Source organism: Mastigoproctus giganteus, chromosome 3 (assembly GCF_048544385.1).
Source record: "Mastigoproctus giganteus isolate SK-2022 chromosome 3, ASM4854438v1, whole genome shotgun sequence".
Classification (NCBI taxonomy): Eukaryota; Metazoa; Arthropoda; class Arachnida; order Uropygi; family Thelyphonidae; genus Mastigoproctus; species Mastigoproctus giganteus.
Window position 1 is genome coordinate 86,595,671 of NC_143577.1, and position 19,410 is coordinate 86,615,080.

The 19,410-nt window shown below is 39.6% G+C and overlaps 1 protein-coding gene across 1 annotated transcript in view; it reads right to left on the minus strand.

Moving 5' to 3' along the window:
• The window catches only part of LOC150088130 (acyl-CoA Delta-9 desaturase-like), a 53,225-nt gene extending 39,749 nt beyond the window's left edge, over window positions 1-13,476 (minus strand). The window contains exons 1-2 of the mRNA XM_090370035.1: window positions 13,398-13,476; window positions 2,658-2,849 (exon numbers count right to left, since the gene is read on the minus strand). Of these exons, the coding sequence (XP_090226161.1) occupies window positions 2,658-2,823 (166 nt within the window). The 5' untranslated portion in view covers window positions 2,824-2,849; window positions 13,398-13,476. The remainder of the gene's footprint in view (window positions 1-2,657; window positions 2,850-13,397) is intronic.
• Window positions 13,477-19,410: the final 5,934 nt, after the last annotated feature.

The window sequence follows — 19,410 nt, forward strand, 5'->3', positions numbered from 1 at the left end:
ATTCTTTTTTATTTTTCCTCAAACCTGCATTCTGCACTGTTTCCGGGTCCTGCCCTGGAACTAGGAGCAGCCTTGGCTCACCTTTTCTTCTTTCTCCCTCTGTGCAGGATAGATAACCACTCTCACATTTTTTTTTTTTTTTTTCTCTTACTCTCTCTCTGCTGGCACCCCGACTTACATCTTCCTCTTCACTGTGGGATTAAAATTATTTAATTATTATTATTATTAGTATTTTTTTTTCATTTACTTAGCTTCATTTTTTTTTTTTTTTTTACTCGTGCTCTGTTCTGACAACTGGGATGTGGACTATCATTGGTGCCAGACAGCTCTCCTTTTTTTTTTTTTTTTTCCATCACAGGGAATTTATTTTATTTTTCTTATTTTATTTAATTATTTATTTTATTATTATTTTTTTATTTATTATTATTATTTTTTTTTAATTTTTATTTATTTATTTATTTATTATTTTTTTATTTTATTTATTTATTTATTATTTTATTTATTTATTTTTTATTTATTTATTCATTATTTTATTTATTTATTTTTTATTTATTTATTTATTATTTTATTTATTTATTTTTTATTTATTTATTCATTATTTTATTTATTTATTTTTTATTTATTTATTTATTTATTTTTTTTTTTTTTGCACCACGGGAAATACATTTTGTTTCTGTTTTTAGTTTAATTTTTATTTTATTTATTTATTTTTTTTTCCCCTCTCTGGAGTGGGCCCCCAGAGAAATCTGGCCCACCTTTTGGCAACATCAGGTGGTTCAGAGTCTCGTATCGAGACAGTACGTGCTCCATTGGGACTGGCCCACCTTCCCGTGGTGTGGACGAGTACCCAGAATCATCTGTCCAGGTGACTGATGCTTCTGGGTAGCCAAGCGGTCAGAACATAACAACAGAACACACACATAATACACACAAACCGACGTCACACACATCTGGCCCATTTGTAGTGATACTGTTCTTCACAGAGATACGAGGCGGAGTTGAACTCACGTTCTAGGAGCCGCCCTTTACAAAAACACATGTCCACATGTCCACATGCCCACAGCGCTGAACACGATGAGATGCTATTCCGGAAATCGCGTATTCCCGATACACGCTTGGTACTGCAGAACGGGAATAGTGCAATTTCTGTACCACCTCCGCAATAGAGAAACCCATGCGTCGGGCACGCACTATCATCCCTCTTTCAAAGTCGGTTAACTCACGACGTTTATCCATACTGACATCGAATTACCGTGTACGTGAATGCAGTGCACCTATACACCTGCCAAGCGGTGGGTTCGTCCACTAGCGAGAGAGAGAGAGAGAGAGAGAGAGAGAGAGAGATGACACTGTCGTGTTGCTCAGGAACGAGGTATCCCATAAATTCTGTCTTTACAGTGTACTGGAAATCTTGAAGAATGGCTGGAATTCTGATTAAAGGTTATTAATCTTTAACTACACCACTAGATACGGGTAATGTGTAAAGTTACAAGAGGATTTCGGGACAGTAGAGTTTTTTTCCCCTTTAAGCTCTTCACATTAGCATAAGCCAAGAATACTAAATTTTTTACCTAATGTTAATCACCTAAAGGCTCTTCATTTACTAGAAAACCGTGTACTCTGTACAAAAGATCAATTTTGAGGTTAAAACAATCACGCTTGGTCTAAATTATCTTTGGTTAATTAGATTCAAGCTAAATAAAGATAAATCAACAGATTACAGTAAAAAAAAAAACAAAAAAAAAAAAAAACGTTTTCAAAATGATGTGAGTGTCATCATCGATGTGGAGAAAATCCTTAAAGTAAATATGCATATGGATCTTGGTATAATTTGAGGTTAGAGACGCCTTCAGTTGTCACTTAAGTGAATTTAAGAATAAATTTTACGCAATATATTGGAGTACAAAACAAGGACTAATTGGGGTTGCAATCAGAAATAATTTCTCCATATATATCCGAGTGTCAATCAACCACGTTATCCTTACGCATCGGTTATTTGGACATCACTGCCCCCTACATCCCAGAAGCGTGTGAATGTCTTACAGTATTGACTGAGAAAGCCGAAATCGTCGGTTGAATAATCCTCCCAAGATATGGAGATCATTTTTTTGCAACACTTGGTGTTGCATTGGAAATACATACCCGTCTCTCTAAATATAAATTGAAGCAGATAACTTATTGCCACTGACACATGGTACTAAGTACTATAGGTTCTAATTGCTTTTCTGTTTCGACTTTTCATAAAAACATTACACAAAAATGAATATACCTACTGTAAATAATATCGTGCCCTTTAATCTAACAAGAAAGCATAAGGTCTTGCTCTTGCTTTAGCAGGCAGGCTTTCGAATTATGCAGGCTTTCTTAAACAACATACTGGAAATTTGTAACTTTCTATAATGATCCCGAAAGTTTTTATTCGAATGGAAATATAGGTTCTCATTATAATTTTTACGCATTTTATTGAAAAGCATAAAATAGAGCATGGCAATATAGAGCGTGGAAATATGCGTGTGATGGGTGAAAATGAATGCAATTTTTATAATCAATATTCAGGAATCTTTCTGCGGGACACGTATACTTTATTAAATCCCAAAACCGTTGTAGGATTGTATACTTAGCCATTTACTTTATTAAAGTATCGAGAGAATACTTACCAAAAAGTAACGTTTGCCATTTTGCCACTGTAACAGATAGGTAAAAGGCATACAAAAATATTAAGTGTAGCAAGACGAAAACCAAGACATTTGGAAACCACACTATATGAGTAGACTTCTGTAATTTTTGGATGTCCTCCTCTTTCCCATTTGTCTGCCTATTCATATTTCTAGAGAAGTGTATTCAGAATTCTGTAAAATGCGAATAGTATGTTAAAAAATGAAATACGAAGAAGAATTTATTTTTAATTTTACTTAACGATTATATTTGATTATCACTAAGTTATTAAGATTAACGTTTAACATGGTAAGAGAAGAATATTACGTGGTTGTATTAGTGTTATTCATATTTCAAATTAATTTTAGCTTTAGCTTCACTTTAACCTTCTAAATCCTATATTTCCGAAGATGGGATTTCAGACACAGAAAATCCAATTATGCGATAAAAACTATGATCTAAAACTGCAGTTATAGCTGATACAAGCAGATAAAATGTCTTTTGAAAAAGGCAATTACAAACAAATTTCGGCTACTGAGTACATAGTAATATATTCGGGGAGGGTGAATTGTTTTGCTTATCAGTTCTGTTTGCAGGAAACCAATATTGTTGGATGTTTTGTTTTAATCTCTAATGGAGTTGGCGTTTAATTTGTGGTCGATTATTCTGATGTTACACCAATCTGAAGAATATCTATTAACCACACACTCTGCATTCTGCCCTACAACCATCCTGCGATCCATCTTAGAATCTTTCCCATAATCCTAACATAATCCAGCTTATACAGTAACCTCTCATGAGGGACCAAGTCAAATGACTTGCTAAAATCCAAAAAAACTAAGTCGAAATTGTTCTTTACATTCAGCTCAACAGTAACTGTGTAAATATAGCTTTTCAGTTTAGTTAAACATGCTTTTTCCTTAACAAGACAATGCCATCTGTCCTTCAGAATTATATGTAATTCTATTTAAATGTCCCTGGATTACGCAATGACCTTGGAGGCTCATAATTATTGCCTCCAAGATTTTCCCTATCACTGAATCGAATGTATTCACCCAATTCATAGACAAATCATAGTACATTCTATTGAATGTGCAATACGCGTATTCAATGGCCAATTTGTATGTCTAGTCGTTGAAATATTCGAGTTGCCATCAACCCATGCAACTCGCCTTGAGATGAATAACTTGGCGGCAATGTAATTAAAGCGTTCAGCGATTTAACCTTAGGCTTTCGCTACACCGTCTTGACTAAGAGTGCCTGTGGTATTATTACAGATCAACTTGCCGCTATTGCAGACTTTAGTACTGTGAATTGCTCTGCTATTTTCCCATGCAATATTTTATTACTCTGTTAAACTGGCCAGCTCCGTATTCATCCATCTCGGGGTCCTCCTCGTGCTTTATTTCTGAATGGCATATATGCGTTCATGGCGCTCTGTGATCATTGCTTTAAAGATATTCCATAAATATATTCGCCTTCCCTCTGCAATCCGCCCAATTAATAGTACCTTACAGCACCTTAATCTGTCATTGTTCCATTTTCTGAAATTAAAACCCATGTCTTAACCTTTAGCTACTGCGACATCTTCATTCTTCATCTTCTAACTAGACACTGCGTGCCCACTACCTACCAATGGTTCTTGCACTGTAAACCATATGATGTTATTTGTTCCAGGAAAATTAATGGAGGCACTGGTTAAAGAAGCACTGCAGGATCATCTTGCCTGACCAATTTGATTGGATACTATGATGCAGTCACAAAATAACTGGATGCAGGGAATAACTTTGATATTATGGTACTTGGATCTTAGAAAGGCTTTTGATACTGTTGCACATCGAAGACTGCTGCACAAATTGGAGCAGTGTGGCATTGGAGGCAAATTGCTGCTATGGATAAAGGGATGGTTGAGGGGGAGAAGACAGAGAGTGGTAATCAATGGACACTGCTCATCGTGGACTAATGTTATTAGTGGAGTCCCTCAGGGTTCAGTGTTGGGTCCATTATTGTTTTCTGTATTTATAAATGATATTGATGATGGTATATCAAGCTTAATGTCCAAGTTTGCAGACGATACAAAGGTTGGCAGGGTTGTCAAGGACACTACTGACACTATGCTGCTGCAATAGGATTTGGAAAGGTTGAGTAGATGGGCTTCGAGGTGGCAAATGAAGTTTAACCTTGACAAATGTAAAGTACTACATATGGGAAACAGCAACCCCAGAGCAACGTATCAACTGTGTGGTACTACACTGACAGTGGTAGAGAGTGAAAGGGACCTGGGGGTGGTTGTGCAGGCAGATATGAAGTTCTCTGAGCAGTGCAGACGGGCTGCAAGAATAGCTCATGGTGTCTTATCAATGATATACAGGAATTTTTATAGCAGGGATAAGGAGGTGATTATTCCCTTGTATAAGGCAATGGTCAGGCCACATCTTGAGTACTGTATACAGGTCTGGAGGCCTCATTTCAAGAAGGATGTAGAGCTGCTGGAACGAGTACAGCGAAGGGCAACAAGATTAGTGAATGGAACAAAGGGGTGCTCTTACGAAGAAAGGCTTAAGTTTTGCAAATTACAGTGTCTGGAGACTAGACACCGGCGAGGTGATCTGATAGAGGTGTATAAAGCCTTGAATGGTTTGAGCATGCTCAATGCTGATGGGATTCTGCCTCTTGCTCAGAATAATCACCTGAGAGGGCATAAATTCAAATTGAGGAAAGACAGATGTAGGATAGATGTCCGGAAATTTGCCATTAGCCAGCGGGTAGTTGGTTGTTGGAACAGACTTCCATCCCTTGTTGTGGAAGTTGATAGCCTAAATAAATTTAAGGCTCAGCTGGACAGGTATTTCGAACGAACGGTGTTTTTTTTTTTTTTTTTTGGCTGATGCTGCATAAGCTTGCTTTCTTGCATCATATGCCTCTACTAATGCTAATCTAATTCTTGAATAATGATGAGGTCTGGAATATTCTTACCCCTAGTATTTTCTGTAATATGCTGGTACAGAAAACAATTAACTGGTTTATTTAAAAATTTTCACCCATCTACCTACTATGTTTCTGTTTTTGATGCACTTACACCTATCCTGGTTGTTCCAAATTCATTGGATCATGCTGTGCTACCTGCTTCGTGATGTCGATCTTGCTGGCAATTACCACTCTCTCTCTGTCTCTGTCTCTGTTTCTCTCTCTCTCTCAACTTATATCTTATATATCTCTTGTTATTTTCATTTCCTACTGTCCGATTTGTATGAATGCTTGTGTGAGTCAATGCGTGAGCTGGCATCAGGCTGATCCAGGTGCAGGTGCAGGATCCTTGTTTTTTCCCTTAGTTTTAATATTTTTAGTTCTTCTTATTTCATCTTCTATCTATCGTATGTGTGAGCCTCAGTGACAGTCGGCGCGTTTGAAGTTCCTTCGTTTCCGACTGCCGGATATTTGATTTAACTCGCCTCTTCGGGAGTATGGCATCGTCTACGGCAGTGCGGGAATTTTTCCACCATTTTATCTTATCTTCCATCTTTACTGCTGTTCTCTCCTCCTTTACTTCTTTCCTTTCCTCTGTATGCAAGTGCCTTTGCTGGTACTAGTCTGGCTGGCGCTGAATTGGAATTCTGATTTGTTTTTCTTCACTGTTGTTGGATTTTCTTCATTCCTCATGTTGGCTTCGGAACTCATCAGAGTCAATATATGTACAGTCGACATTTTTTTTTCCCCGTGAACAGTACCTGGCTAGTTGTAGCCTGCCTTCTCTTAGCATGGACAAGTACTGGTTGTTACTATTGGGTTTTAGGAGCATCAGCAACTAAGTCCATGTTGCTCGACGTATATTGCCTCTAAATTGCGTATGTTCTGTTGTCGATTTTCTGTTTGCTGGACAAAAAAACTCGAGTTTCCGGGATAAAAAGCCATACTACCCTCGCCCTAGACCGATTAACTCAGCCACGTTGTTAAAAAATACCCATAAAAATTCCTCCCGTCATTGCCGGGATTCGAACTCAGGTCTTTTCCCACCCGGTGTGGGGAGGACGACGATCCCACCAACTGTGCTCTCGTGTGCCCTCGTGCTACCCACGAGGGCACGCAGGCACTGAGAGACAGCGATCACCTTCGGTGTGAGTGCTGCTTCGTGGTAGCCAAGTAATCAGAAACTTAAACAACACAACAGGTACTGCACTCATTTCTGGCCAGTTTACAATTTTATGCATCATCAGTGCATACCACGGCGGAGTGACCAAAGTTCCGGAGTTGCCCTACTCAAAATAAAATATGCATCGATACATACAATAAATGTCCAAAGTGTTTAACGGAAGTCACTTAGCGGGTAAAAAACAAGCATATCATTAAATGCTTTAAAAGGTCATAATCAGAAATTACTTTAAAAAGTTATGCCTCTTAGGAACATTTTACTGGGTTTTTTTCACTCCGTGGCTGAGTTATTCGGTCTGTGGCATAGATAGCAAAGGTTTTTACCCCCGGTAACTGGGTATTTTTCGTCCAGAAGAACAGGCAAATCGACCAGAGAACACACGCAATTTACAGACACAAATACCGGTTTATGTAATCAATTACGGGTATTCCTAATATAATAATAATAATAATGTTCGGAACATTTGGTATTCTCAAACCTCCAGGTGTACTTCCGAATGTCAGTTTCCAGACTACAAATACTTTTGTGAATCATTCCTTCTAGATCTATTTCAAAATTTCCAACGCTCATCTGTCCATTAACATATTAAAGAGACTGTACAGATAAAGGCTAGTCAGTGCAGAGCTTGAGTTTGAGTTTGATTTTGATTTTATTGGCGCAAAAACGACTAAAGTAGTGCAGAGTCGAAGGTATTCTACAGTGTAGAGTTGTATTGTGTGTCCGTCTCTCAACGGTTAGGAAACAAAATAGCTCAACTGTTTTGCTATATTTCATTAATTGTGTCCAGATGTGGATGTACCCTGAGATTTCCTCCATCTTTTTACAGTGCATATGCACTTGGGTTTTTTTAGACGCATCAGTAACTTAGATCACATTGCAATTTGTGTATTCATAGGACGATTTGTATTTTATGCGGGCTGAAAATCGGAATAACTAACGGAAAGAGAATCCTATTCTTCCATGCCCTCATGGGTTGTAGCAAAGTTGGTAGAATCGCCTCCACCACACACGGGGTGATAAAGATCTGAGTGCGAGTCCCGAAGTGATGAGGGGAAAAATTTTTATGGGCCTCTTTAGCAATATGAGTGAGTTAGTCGATCTCAGACGAGGGTAGCATGGTTTTTCTCCCGGAAACTCGGGTTTTTATCCAGCAAACAGAAAATCAACTACAGAACACACGCAATTTACAAACAGTATACACGGAACAATATGGCCTCAGTCGCTGATGTTCCTAAAACCCAACAACAACAATAACAACAACAACAACAACAACTCCCTCCGTCTGAGGTCGCCTAAATACTGACTCGAGTGAGAGGACTTTAGAAATAATGGGTTCTATTCCTGTCTCCAATCGTTGGCAGAAATCGAACCCAGACTTTTCCAAACGAAATGTGACATAAGTCAAAACGATCACACTGTCATGAAGCGCATGTATCTCTCGTATTTCAATGATTTAGATACTGCACATTTTATATTTGAATTATTATAAAAATAGTTAGTTTATTTAATTAATTACCTAGTTGTTCATTTGGGAAAAAAACTATATTACATTCATAGTGTATAAGTACGTATTGGAGAATATTTTTTATAGTATATATACGGGGGGGGGTATCAAAATGTTTTTACGAAACCATGTTGTACATGTCCCAGAAAATTAAAATTTGGAACATGTATTACTTCTCTATGTAGTCACCACCCTAAGCGACACATTTCTCCCGTCTTTCAATTTATTCTTGAAACCACGCTTCGATCACAAAAATTATCTCTGCATTGCCAAAAAAAGATATGATTTTCACCCAAAAATGATTTAAACTTCGGAAAGAGGAAGAATTCAGAAGGTGCCAAGTCAGGGGAATAAAGCGAGTGTGGCAAAATAACGAAGACAGCAAAAAGAAGAATTTGATAATGGATCGATGTTCAACTTTATCCATGATGACACTCTGCTACACAATCAGCTCAGTAACAAAATAAACATAATAATAGTTCAAGCAATGAAACATCTTGAATATATATATATATATATACATTCACATATTCACATATATATATATATATATATATATATATATATATGAATATGTGATATATTTGAATAGAAGAGCCAATTAAAAGTAGAGAAGCTGAAAGACAAAGTGAAATATATGATTAATAAATAACGAAAATAGTGAGCATCAAATTGAAGGTGGGAAGATAATAAAATAAAAAAACTAAGGGAAAGAAAAAGTTTGATTCAAACTAAAGAAGGTAAACCTACAAGGCCTTAATTTTCATTATGTTCGAAATGCAGTAATTTCCACCGCTGTTGCGTGGAGGGGACCTCTGCGGAGATTGGATACAGCGGTCGACTAGTATTTGTTTGTTGCTTTGGAGTACAGCAATGTCTTCTATCTATTTTTCTTTTGTGGTTGGTTTCCCTTATCACATTTCCGATATTTCGCAGTTCGGCGTGCTCAAGTGGCGTCGCTCTAAATTTATTATTTATTAGCTTATAACCTTGGCTATATTTGCCTTATATTCAATATTTTTAAAATATTTTAGATACATATTCTTTCCATTCTAGATCCTTTTTTTACTTCTGTCATCATTTACTTATTCGTTTCTTCGCTCTTTTTACTCACTTTTCCCATATTGTCTCTCTATATATACCGATGAGCCAAAACATTATGATCAAAGAGTCGTTATGCAAATTGGAGCAACTGTGGGTGAACTACGGCGCGTGCTCAGGTCGGGACACGGTATAAAAAAAAACCTGATATTGATCTCCGTTGATCAGTGTGACCCTTGTTCTTCAGATGGGAAAGGCAATGGACTTAAGCGAGTTTGACAAAGGCCAAATTGTAATGGCCAGACGACTGGGTCATAGCATATTTGAAATAGCACGGCCTGGGGGTGGGATGCTAACGGTCAGCCGTGGTTAGTACCTACCGCAAGTGGTCGGAGGAGGGGAAACCCACGAATTGCACGGCTCATCGATGCCCGAGGTCTGCGAAGGCTCTCCCGGATGGTGCTTGGCAACAGAAAGGCGAATGTGGCGCAACTCGGCGGTAATTGGAATGCTAGTGACGGGAGTAATGTGTCACAACACACAGTACATCGAACCCTGCTGAAAATGGGGCTGCGTAGCCGCAGGCCGCTCCGAGTGCCCATGCTAACCACGGTTCACCGGCGACAGGGCCTACAATGAGCATGCGAACATCGAAACTGGACCTTGAGTGATTGGAAGAAGGTCGTCTGGTCCGATGAATAGCGTTTCCTGTTGCACCATGTGGACGGCCGGGTACGTGTGGTCGTTTACTTGGGGAAGTGATGGCGCCTGGATGCACCATGGGACAAAAACAAGCCGGTGGGGGCGGTGTCATGCTTTGGGCGATGTTCAGCTGGAATACATTGGGTCCAGCCACCATGTGCCGGGCACTCTGACGTCTACCACCTACCTAAACATCACTGCTAACCAGGTACACCCTTTCATGGCAACGGGTTCCCCCCTCTGGCGGCGCCCTCTTTCAGCAGGATAATGCACCGTACCACACCGCCTGGATTGTTCGAGACTTGTTCGCAGAACATTAGGAAGACTTACAGATATTTCCCTGGCCTACAAATTCCACAGACATCAATCCCATTGAGTATCTGTGGTTTGTGTTGTAACAGCAACTCCGATCTGCGGCGTCTCAACCACGGACTTTAGAGAAGTTAAAGGATCTGCTGGTTACGTGTTAGTACCACAAGACATTTAGAAATCTTGTAGCGTCCATGCCTCGTCGGGTACGGGCTGTTTTGGCTGCACGGGGAGGAGCAACATTATATTAGGTAGGTGGTCAGAATGTTTTGGCTCATCGGTGTATATATGCATATAAAAATTCTTGTATGAAAAACTGCAGGAAAAAATCCAAATACAAACATTCGATGACCATAATAATCGTAGTGATCTAAAGTCATGGCAACTGTGGGTACCTATATATCTTTATACGTTTGGATTTGAATGTTTTAATTAGTATTCAACTGATAGAGCTTTACACTTTATATGCATTTGTGTCCTTAGAATTCTGTTTGACAAAACAGAAATCGATGCTGAAAGAGGTGTTCATGCGTACATCGAAACTTCGTGAGCTATACTCACTAAAGCCATTGCTTACTGACAATTTCATGCTCTTTTTTAAATTTTACAATTTTTTTTTTAGATTGCCAATCAAAACTGCATTTCAGAAGCACTGCAATCCATTAAAGGTCAAGCATTGTTACACTCCAAAAAGAATTTTAAAAAATCAAAAACTATTTTTTTCAGAAATAAAAAAATTTGATTCTGTCGTATTAAACGTCACCGTCGTTGTATCAACTGGAGGCACAACTGCCCTGTCCATCTTTGTATCATCAGCCAACTTAGAAATTGAACTTGAAATACCTATATTAATATCATTAATAAATATTTAAAAATACAGCAAGGGATTAACACCGAACCTCCTCGGATCCCACTCATGATAATAGTCGGTAAATACCAGAGGTCATTAGTAAATGCCTTCTGTCTCCAACCGCTCAGCCGTCCCATATCATGCGGTCATGATATGGGAGCTGACTGGTTGGAGACAGAAATTATCCTCTAATATGTATGAATACTATGTGGTCCTGCCAGAGTCTGCATGAAAACACCCGGAATAACTCACAAGGACAATCTTACTTCGCCTCAGATCAGTTAACTACAGCTCCCAGTTGAGGATTCCTTCAGAAGCTCCTCTGGTCTCTGAAAGGACTCGAATTCAGAAGTCTCCAAACGATGACAAGTGGAAAAGCCATTATACTATCACTATCGCGGAGAGCATACAGTCAGTGATCACTGAATTATGACTGACAATCTAATACTGTGTTGGGCCACCGTTTTCACTGATAACATCCATTATTTGCTTAGGAATCGACTTCACTAGATACGTGATACGTCCGTAGGGATCGGCAGCCATGCTTTTTTCAAGGCTTTTCACAGCTAATGGCTGAGTGCCCATACGCCTCACATCCAGTTTTAAAATAATCCACAAGTGTTCAATTGGATTGAGGTTAGGCGAATTTGGAAGCCAATCAAGATGGGTGAAGTGAAATCTTCACTTCGCTCCTCGAACCACTCATACACACTGAGGCCCGATGAATCGTCTTGGAAGACCCCTGTCTGTCCGGGAAAAATGTAACCTGGCAGGGCGCCCATTGTCTCCTAAGAGCTGTAAGTAGGCCTCGCCAGTGAAATGTTCATCTACACGCACCAGGGATCCTATTTCTTGCCAGCAAAACCTGCTCCATATTAAGCAAACCACCTCCGCTCCTGAATAGTGGGCACCATGCACGATGGGACCATGGACTCATATTGCATGTGCCACGCACAAAGGCGTCCTTCAGCGTGTAGTACCAGGTATTTGTGCTCATTCAACCAGCACACTCGTTTCCAGTCCTCCAGCGTCCAACCAGCTTGTTGTTGACACCACATTATTCGCCGTTGACGATGATCAGCGGTGAGGAGAGGGTGGCTCTTGGGTCATCTGTTGTGGAATCCCATATGTCTGAGTGTGCGGCGCATCGTCATTTTGGATATAGTTCTTGCATTTTCCATATTGCGATGTATTATTGCGATATCAACTGTCGCACAGTGACCTGTCAGTGAGCCCGTACAAGGCGCTGCACCTTTCGCTCACCATGATCCGTCCGTTCGACACCATTGTTTGTATACTTTAACCATAGTGAGCCGTAAGCACCGACAAGATGTGCCATTTTCGATATGGAAGCACCCGACACACGAGCTCCCACAGTCATGACCTTCTTAAACTCCGCGATTTTTTTTACTACATCCCATAACTGCTACTTTATTACTTTGACTTGCACGACCAGATGCTACCACTGACCTAGCGTGCGAAGCTGTTCAACTTTTTATATTGCGAGCTATGCGGCACAGTCCTCTACGGATGGAATGGTCTAATTCAGTGACCACTGAGTGTATATACGAGTATGGCACTAGAAGATTTAACAAGAAGATATTTTTTTCTTAATTTTTCCCCAAGCTTCATTATTGGTTGGTTTCGTTTCTCTCTGTTTCTCTCTCTCTCTCTCTCTCTCTCTCTCTCTCTCTCTCTCTCTCTCTCTCTCTCTCTCTATTTCTGTTTTAATATACTGTACTGTATTTAACAAGTAAAGGTATAAGAGGTACCTGAAGAATTCATCCTTGTTTATAGTGATATACAATAAAATACTATTATATACTGGACCCAAAATCTGTAACGTAAATTGTAAGACTAAAACAATGAATCTTTCTATCAGAAAGAGCAACGCACAGAGTGTTTCATCTTTATCCCAAAGGGACAGTGTTTCTGTACTACCTGCCTGTGAATGTACACGGCAGAAAGTTAGATAAAATTATGGAAACTTTAAAAGAAATAAATTTTATATGAGATATCAAAACCTTGGTGATTCCACCACTGCTCTCATAATACCACGAATTATGATTCATGATTTAGTGTAATTAGTCATTAATTAGCGAATTTTTTTTCATTCATTGCGTAGTTAAAACTTCAGTTCATTTCTTATTGATTATTACAAAATTAATAAAGGAACCGCGCCTTACCTCTCAAAACACCATTCACTTTGATATGTCTTTTCTCAAGTCGTGAAGCGTGGACGAGCAAAAACTTAGCAGATGCTTCATGGCGTAGTAACAAGTAATAAAAATGCATTTAGAAATTTGAGTAATTTCCCTTTTATGTAGTGTTCATTTGTTTCATTTTTGGGAAACTGTTGACCAATAGGAAACAAGAACTTGAAACTGTGTGTAGATGTATTTGTCAAGACAAGTTCTCAAATAGACACATCCTTGATTATAAATTTCATTTTCTTGTTGTAGCTTTGTGTAAGTTTCTTTCAAGCAGAATAATAACCATATGAACATACTTAACGAGTAACTGAAATGCAGTCACCTTTACAGTCACCTTTTTTCATTGTACAGCTGCGATAAATGACAAAAGAAAGATTATGCTATCAGAGACCGGTCGTGTTCCATTGTTTAGATGCGCCCCCACAACGAATGAGGTTGCAAGTTCAAGTGCGTATGCTGTTAGGAAAAATTCCATGTTCATTTTTTTATACGCTTTGAAGCCTAAAAGCAGGCTTCCCTTAATAACTGTTTAAGATTCACAACAGATAAGAAAAACAAAAGCTCAATGAAAATTGAGTAAAGAATGTCACAAATGTGACGTTCTTCACTTATTCTTACGAATATATGTGCTCTTCAACTCTGTTGGGTAGCAAAGTTGGTATTTTCCGTCCTCTCCCACACCGGGCGGAAAATATTTGAGTTCGAGTCCCGTGAATGACGTGAGGAATTTTTATGGGTCTTTTTCACAACGCGACTGAGTTAGTTGGGCTCACGCGACGGTAGCGTGGTTTCGTATCCAGAAAACTCGGGTTTCCGCAAACAGAAAAAAAAAAACATACTTTTTCCTCGCGTCACTGGCGGGATTCGAACCGAGGTGTGTTCCACGAAGTATGGCAAAGAAAGTGATTATACCAACTATGGTACCCACGATGGTATATGTACAGATTACATGTCCATAAAAATATAACGACATAAGGAATGTTCTGGGCGTGCTTACTAATCTGGTGGATATCGTTTCCGGGTTACAGTAATCTGGCGTTATCATTACAGTGGCTAAATAACAACCAACAACTTCCTACTTATATATTATTATATAATTCTCACCTGCCATGATTGCGAAATTTTTCGCGGATTTGACGTTTTTCAAGAGGACTGCTGACTGCAACTCTACCTTGAAAATGTCATGAAGGAAATTGCATTTAATAAATTTCCAGCGTGTTCTTCCTTGAAGGAAAAATACTATAAAGCTATCAAGCTCTTTGAAGGTTACAATTTTTGCGATTTATAAAGAGGAAATGATACTGTATTTGCAAAATGCTGATTAGAGCTAGTCAGAATTTTGCAATTATATAGCGATCAGTTGTTATTGTTGTACGCTTTTAGGCGTATTAGCATTATACACCATATAGCGCAGTATATATTAAGTCTGTAAATCGTGCGTATTCTGTGGTCGATTTGTCAATTTGCTGTCGAAAAACACCAGTTTCCGGTGGGAAAAAAAACATGATACCCGCGCCTGAGAACTGACTCGGAGTGGTCTGGCCACAGTAAACCGAGATATCCTGCATCCTGTGCTCCTGTGCAACTGGTTTGCAATGGATCCCTCTGTCTGATGTCGGTCCCTCTTGGCCTGTAGGTGTATATAGCTGTCATCATTGGGCGTTGTTTTTCGTGGACGACTACCACTGGTCCTTCGAACAGCTGTACCTGTCGTTCTGAAGGCCGACCACACACACGTGAGGCGATTCTATGGGCGATACCGAACTCTGCAGCCACACTCCTCGCACTTCGACCTTCCAAATTATTCGATCCCGGGTAAAGTCATCCAGACGCTGTCTACTGGCCATTTCGTTGTCTGTAGCACTGTATGAAACCAATCGAACATCTGTAACAGTCGTGCTCACTATTCAGTAATTTGCCCATAACTGCTGAACTGCTGCTTTTATCTGTTTATGGGAGTTCTCTCATCACGATTCAAATTTTTGCACGTGCACCAGTTTTCTACTAAACGGCCACAGTTATGCAAATCGCCACAGGCTGTTTCGATTGATTTTGTAGTTGTAACCCTTAGAAATAGTGTTGGTCCTTACGTTTTGAACAACAGTGTACATACCTTTATCCCTCTCATTTATGGCAATATAAAGTCACCTTTGCTTAAAAATAACACGAGGACTGCCTCAAAAGATCTTTACCATAAAGTTTCAGAGTTTTGGAATTGTTTTTCTGTCTGCTTAAAAGGCTGAAATCTCTTTGATTCGGCTTGACTTTTTTTTTTTTGCTTCAATTTTTCCTGTTGTTATTCCCCCCCTCCCGGAATATCATCAATATGGTAGTGCATGATGTTTTCACAGTGAACACAAAATATAAAGCTGTTACCACAGGCTGTTTTAATCACTTACTCGATTTCCACTTTGTAACGGATTGTGCGAGACTTTGTTTAACTGCTCACACAGATATTGTTTTCTGTTTAGATTCTAAACATTTCAGACTTATTAGTAAAAATAATAATAATTCATGATTTTTAAAAAAAAAATGAACAATGAATAACTAGTTTTATGCGCTAGACCAAAAAATTTGTTTCTGCGAACGTAATGTATATAAATTCGTCCAATCAGAGCGCGGCAACAGACAGTTTTTAGTACTTCAGATACATATTGAATATATGCTTTTATTTTCTCACTTTACGAAATTCGAAGAATAAACAACTCTAAAATAAACAAATATAAAATTCTATGTGGACGGGGAGAAATAATAATTGCTGGATTTCCATTGATCCGATTTCAATGAAATTTGGAGGTGGCTTCACAAATCAATCAGAAAGAGTCAAACAAAATTTCATGAAAATTCATCCACTAGGAATCGAGTTGTTACAAGCGGATGGACCCACATAAGGAAGGACATGGTGAAGATAATAGGCGCATAATTTCGATCTAATAATGCCCTTCAGAAGTAAAATAAGTGTACGTAGGTAGAAGGTAGCAATAAGGGACAGAGAAAATGTAATCATCCATGTGTCGGTAATGGACTTTTAACGACACTAGCAGCTTAAATCAGAAAGCAATGCTTTTTGCTGTTCATTAACAGTTGCATAGATTAGCAACAAGAAAGCACATTAAAAAGCGTCATAGAACTTGATTACAATTTTATGGATTACAACAGAGGAACAATTATTTCATTACTCATCATTATTTGCGAATTCCCATTGAATAAATTCCGTATCTAATTTTCCTCACAGCGAATATGAAACGCTAAATATTAGCCTCCAAAAAAAAAGCAGAAAATATACAGAGAGTAACAAATACTGATACTAAGAAACTTCTTAGTATCAGTATTAAGATTAATAAGGCCAAATGATGCAGGGAAGCGATATTTTTCTGCATCACCCAAAATAAATAAATAAATTAATAAATAATAATAATCGTGTCCACCACGAGTATGGTGCCAAAGGCCCTACATAACAGCCTGGCAGCAATAAGTCTTCCAGCAAACACCTACAAGGAACTCCAGAAAGTCGCAATCCTGAACACCTGTAGGATAGTCAGAGAGTTCTTCGACCGACAGTAACACCAGACATAACAACAACCACCCTGTGTACTTGGTAGCAATACCCTTCGCGAGATGGAACCCCCAATCAGGGAGAAATAATGTAAGAGCAATAATAATAGTGCGCGATGGCCCAGTGGTTACGACACTGGACTACCAGCTTCATGGGCCTGGTTTCGAGTTCCGCTTTGGCGGAAGCGAATGCATCTCCATCACGGTAGGAAACCGGTAATAATAATAATAGTAATAAATATTAATAATAATAAAATAAACAACGCAAAATTTGCTCCAGTGGACCTACCTTCTCTGAGGTCGAAGTTACGGTCAAGGCACATATTGACGCCATCTGGTGTCATTCCCAAGAACTAATACTACCACTGGATGTAAGCCGAAGCTAACAATATGCACCTTCACAGATGGATGATGTCGAAGAGAAAGAGTAAGCATACTGCATCGAGTGTGGCGCACGATTAAGTCACTAGCGTTAAGGCCTTAGGCAGAGGGGTCGGTTCGAAAAGTCAGAGACTGTCTCCTGAGGAAGACAGTGGAAAAAGTGGCGCTTTCCCCAGTATGGCTACCACATAGTACATGGTGTTTGGGGAGGGGAGCGCCACCGGTGGTTTCCTACAACTGCCATAAGTACTCTTCTGAGGTAGACATTATTCTGTTGTTAAAGCCAGACAAAAGTATTGTGTGTTGTATATGAGAAGTATGCAAAGTGCAAACTGTGTTAGTTGTCTGACGGCACCAGGTGTTTCCCCCATCTCCACGTTTTGTACTCTGTTTGTGTAGCATAGAACTCTATGAAGGCCAGAGATTTAAAAAGTGTGTGGGGGAGTGGTCGGATGGGTAGTGTTGTGTACCGTTGCTGTTCTGACCATTTAGCAGTTGGGACCCAGTTGGGACCCACCGTTACCGCACTTGGCCCCATTGAAGCCGGTCAGGTAAATATACGAAAAAGTATGTTGGGTTCTGTTGCAGTGGTCTGGCTTTTGGCCGCAGAACCCCTAATGAGACCCCCCGTTGCCCGTACACACTGCTAGGAGGTAAGCCAGGCTGTCCATTATTCTCTGGTAGGTCCTGCTACTTAATTGCCTGTGCATTCAGTGAGAGGACCTATATTAAAAAAAAACAGATAGAGATTGGTCAATATGAAATTCAAGTGGGGGAAGAGAAACAGTAAGAAATGCTGAGGAGTAGAGGAAGGATCCTCAACATTATTCGGTGGACTAAACTCCACTAGGCGAGTGGGAGAAGGGAATGACAGTCAATAGTTACTAGACAAGATAGCCTGATATTGATCGTCAATTGGCACTCAAATCATGGTCAAAAGGCAAGGTCCTTTTCTGTGGTTTAGTCATGCCCAAGTAACTCTCACAACTGAAGTTGTGCAGGTCACGGTTGGGAGACCAAAGCCCTCGATGGTTTAGTCATGTCCAGGTATTTGTCACAATTGGAAGTTCTAGTCACATCAAGGTATTTAATCGAATCAAGGTGTTTGTCACAATTGGTATGTCTAGATATCAGCAGTTAGGTGTATATTATTCACTATTCAGCGATTGCTCATCGGCATGTATGTTCCTAGGATGGTTGATAGGATTGTTTCTTCATCTTGCAAAAAGCTCCTAGGCAACATTTGCAAATGCCGTATGCTCCTGTTTGTCCAGTAGGTGGAATTCCCGATGTCTGGGTAAGTACATGATTTTGATGATTAATGTAGAACGAAGGTCCTCGTACAGGGAACACTCATATATAAGATGTTGGCAGCTTTCCAGGCCTCCACAAGCACAAGATGGATTTTCAAAGATGCCCAATAATGTTAGCTTGGCTTTAATGGATCCATGGCCAGTAAGTAGGTAAGTTGTATACAAACCCGGTGAGAACCAAGGAGAGGAGGTCTGAGGAATATCATGTTTACATTCGGCAAGAATTTCTGGTTGATTTCACCCTTTTTACTCTGCCTGCCACTCCTGCTACAGGTGGTTAAGAAGGTGTTGCTTCTCTTGCTTACATCCATTAGCCAGGTTGGTTGTGTAGTTAAGGATGGTATGTGAAACTCCTTTTGAGAGCTGGTATAGCAATCGCCTTCTTACCACCTCCAAATCAAGGGGCAGAGCACCTGCTAGAATATGGAAGGGGTGGGTGCTGACCGTACAGCAGGCGCGGATAATAATAAGCATAAAAGTCCGCTGAAGATTATCTAGTATTTTCATGTTGGAGGCCATAACAGCTTTGGTGAACCAGATTTCTGAGGCATGCGTGAAGGTAGCTATAAAAACAGCCTTATAGAATAAGGAGAGAGCTCTTCGTTTAAGGCCCCAGTCCTGGCGTGAGACCCTGGCAACAAGAGCGGCATAGTTCTGTTTTTTGGTTCGGAGGTTTTTCAGATGTGGCTGGAATGAGAGTTTGGTATCAAGCATTACTCCAAAGTACTTCATTTTCG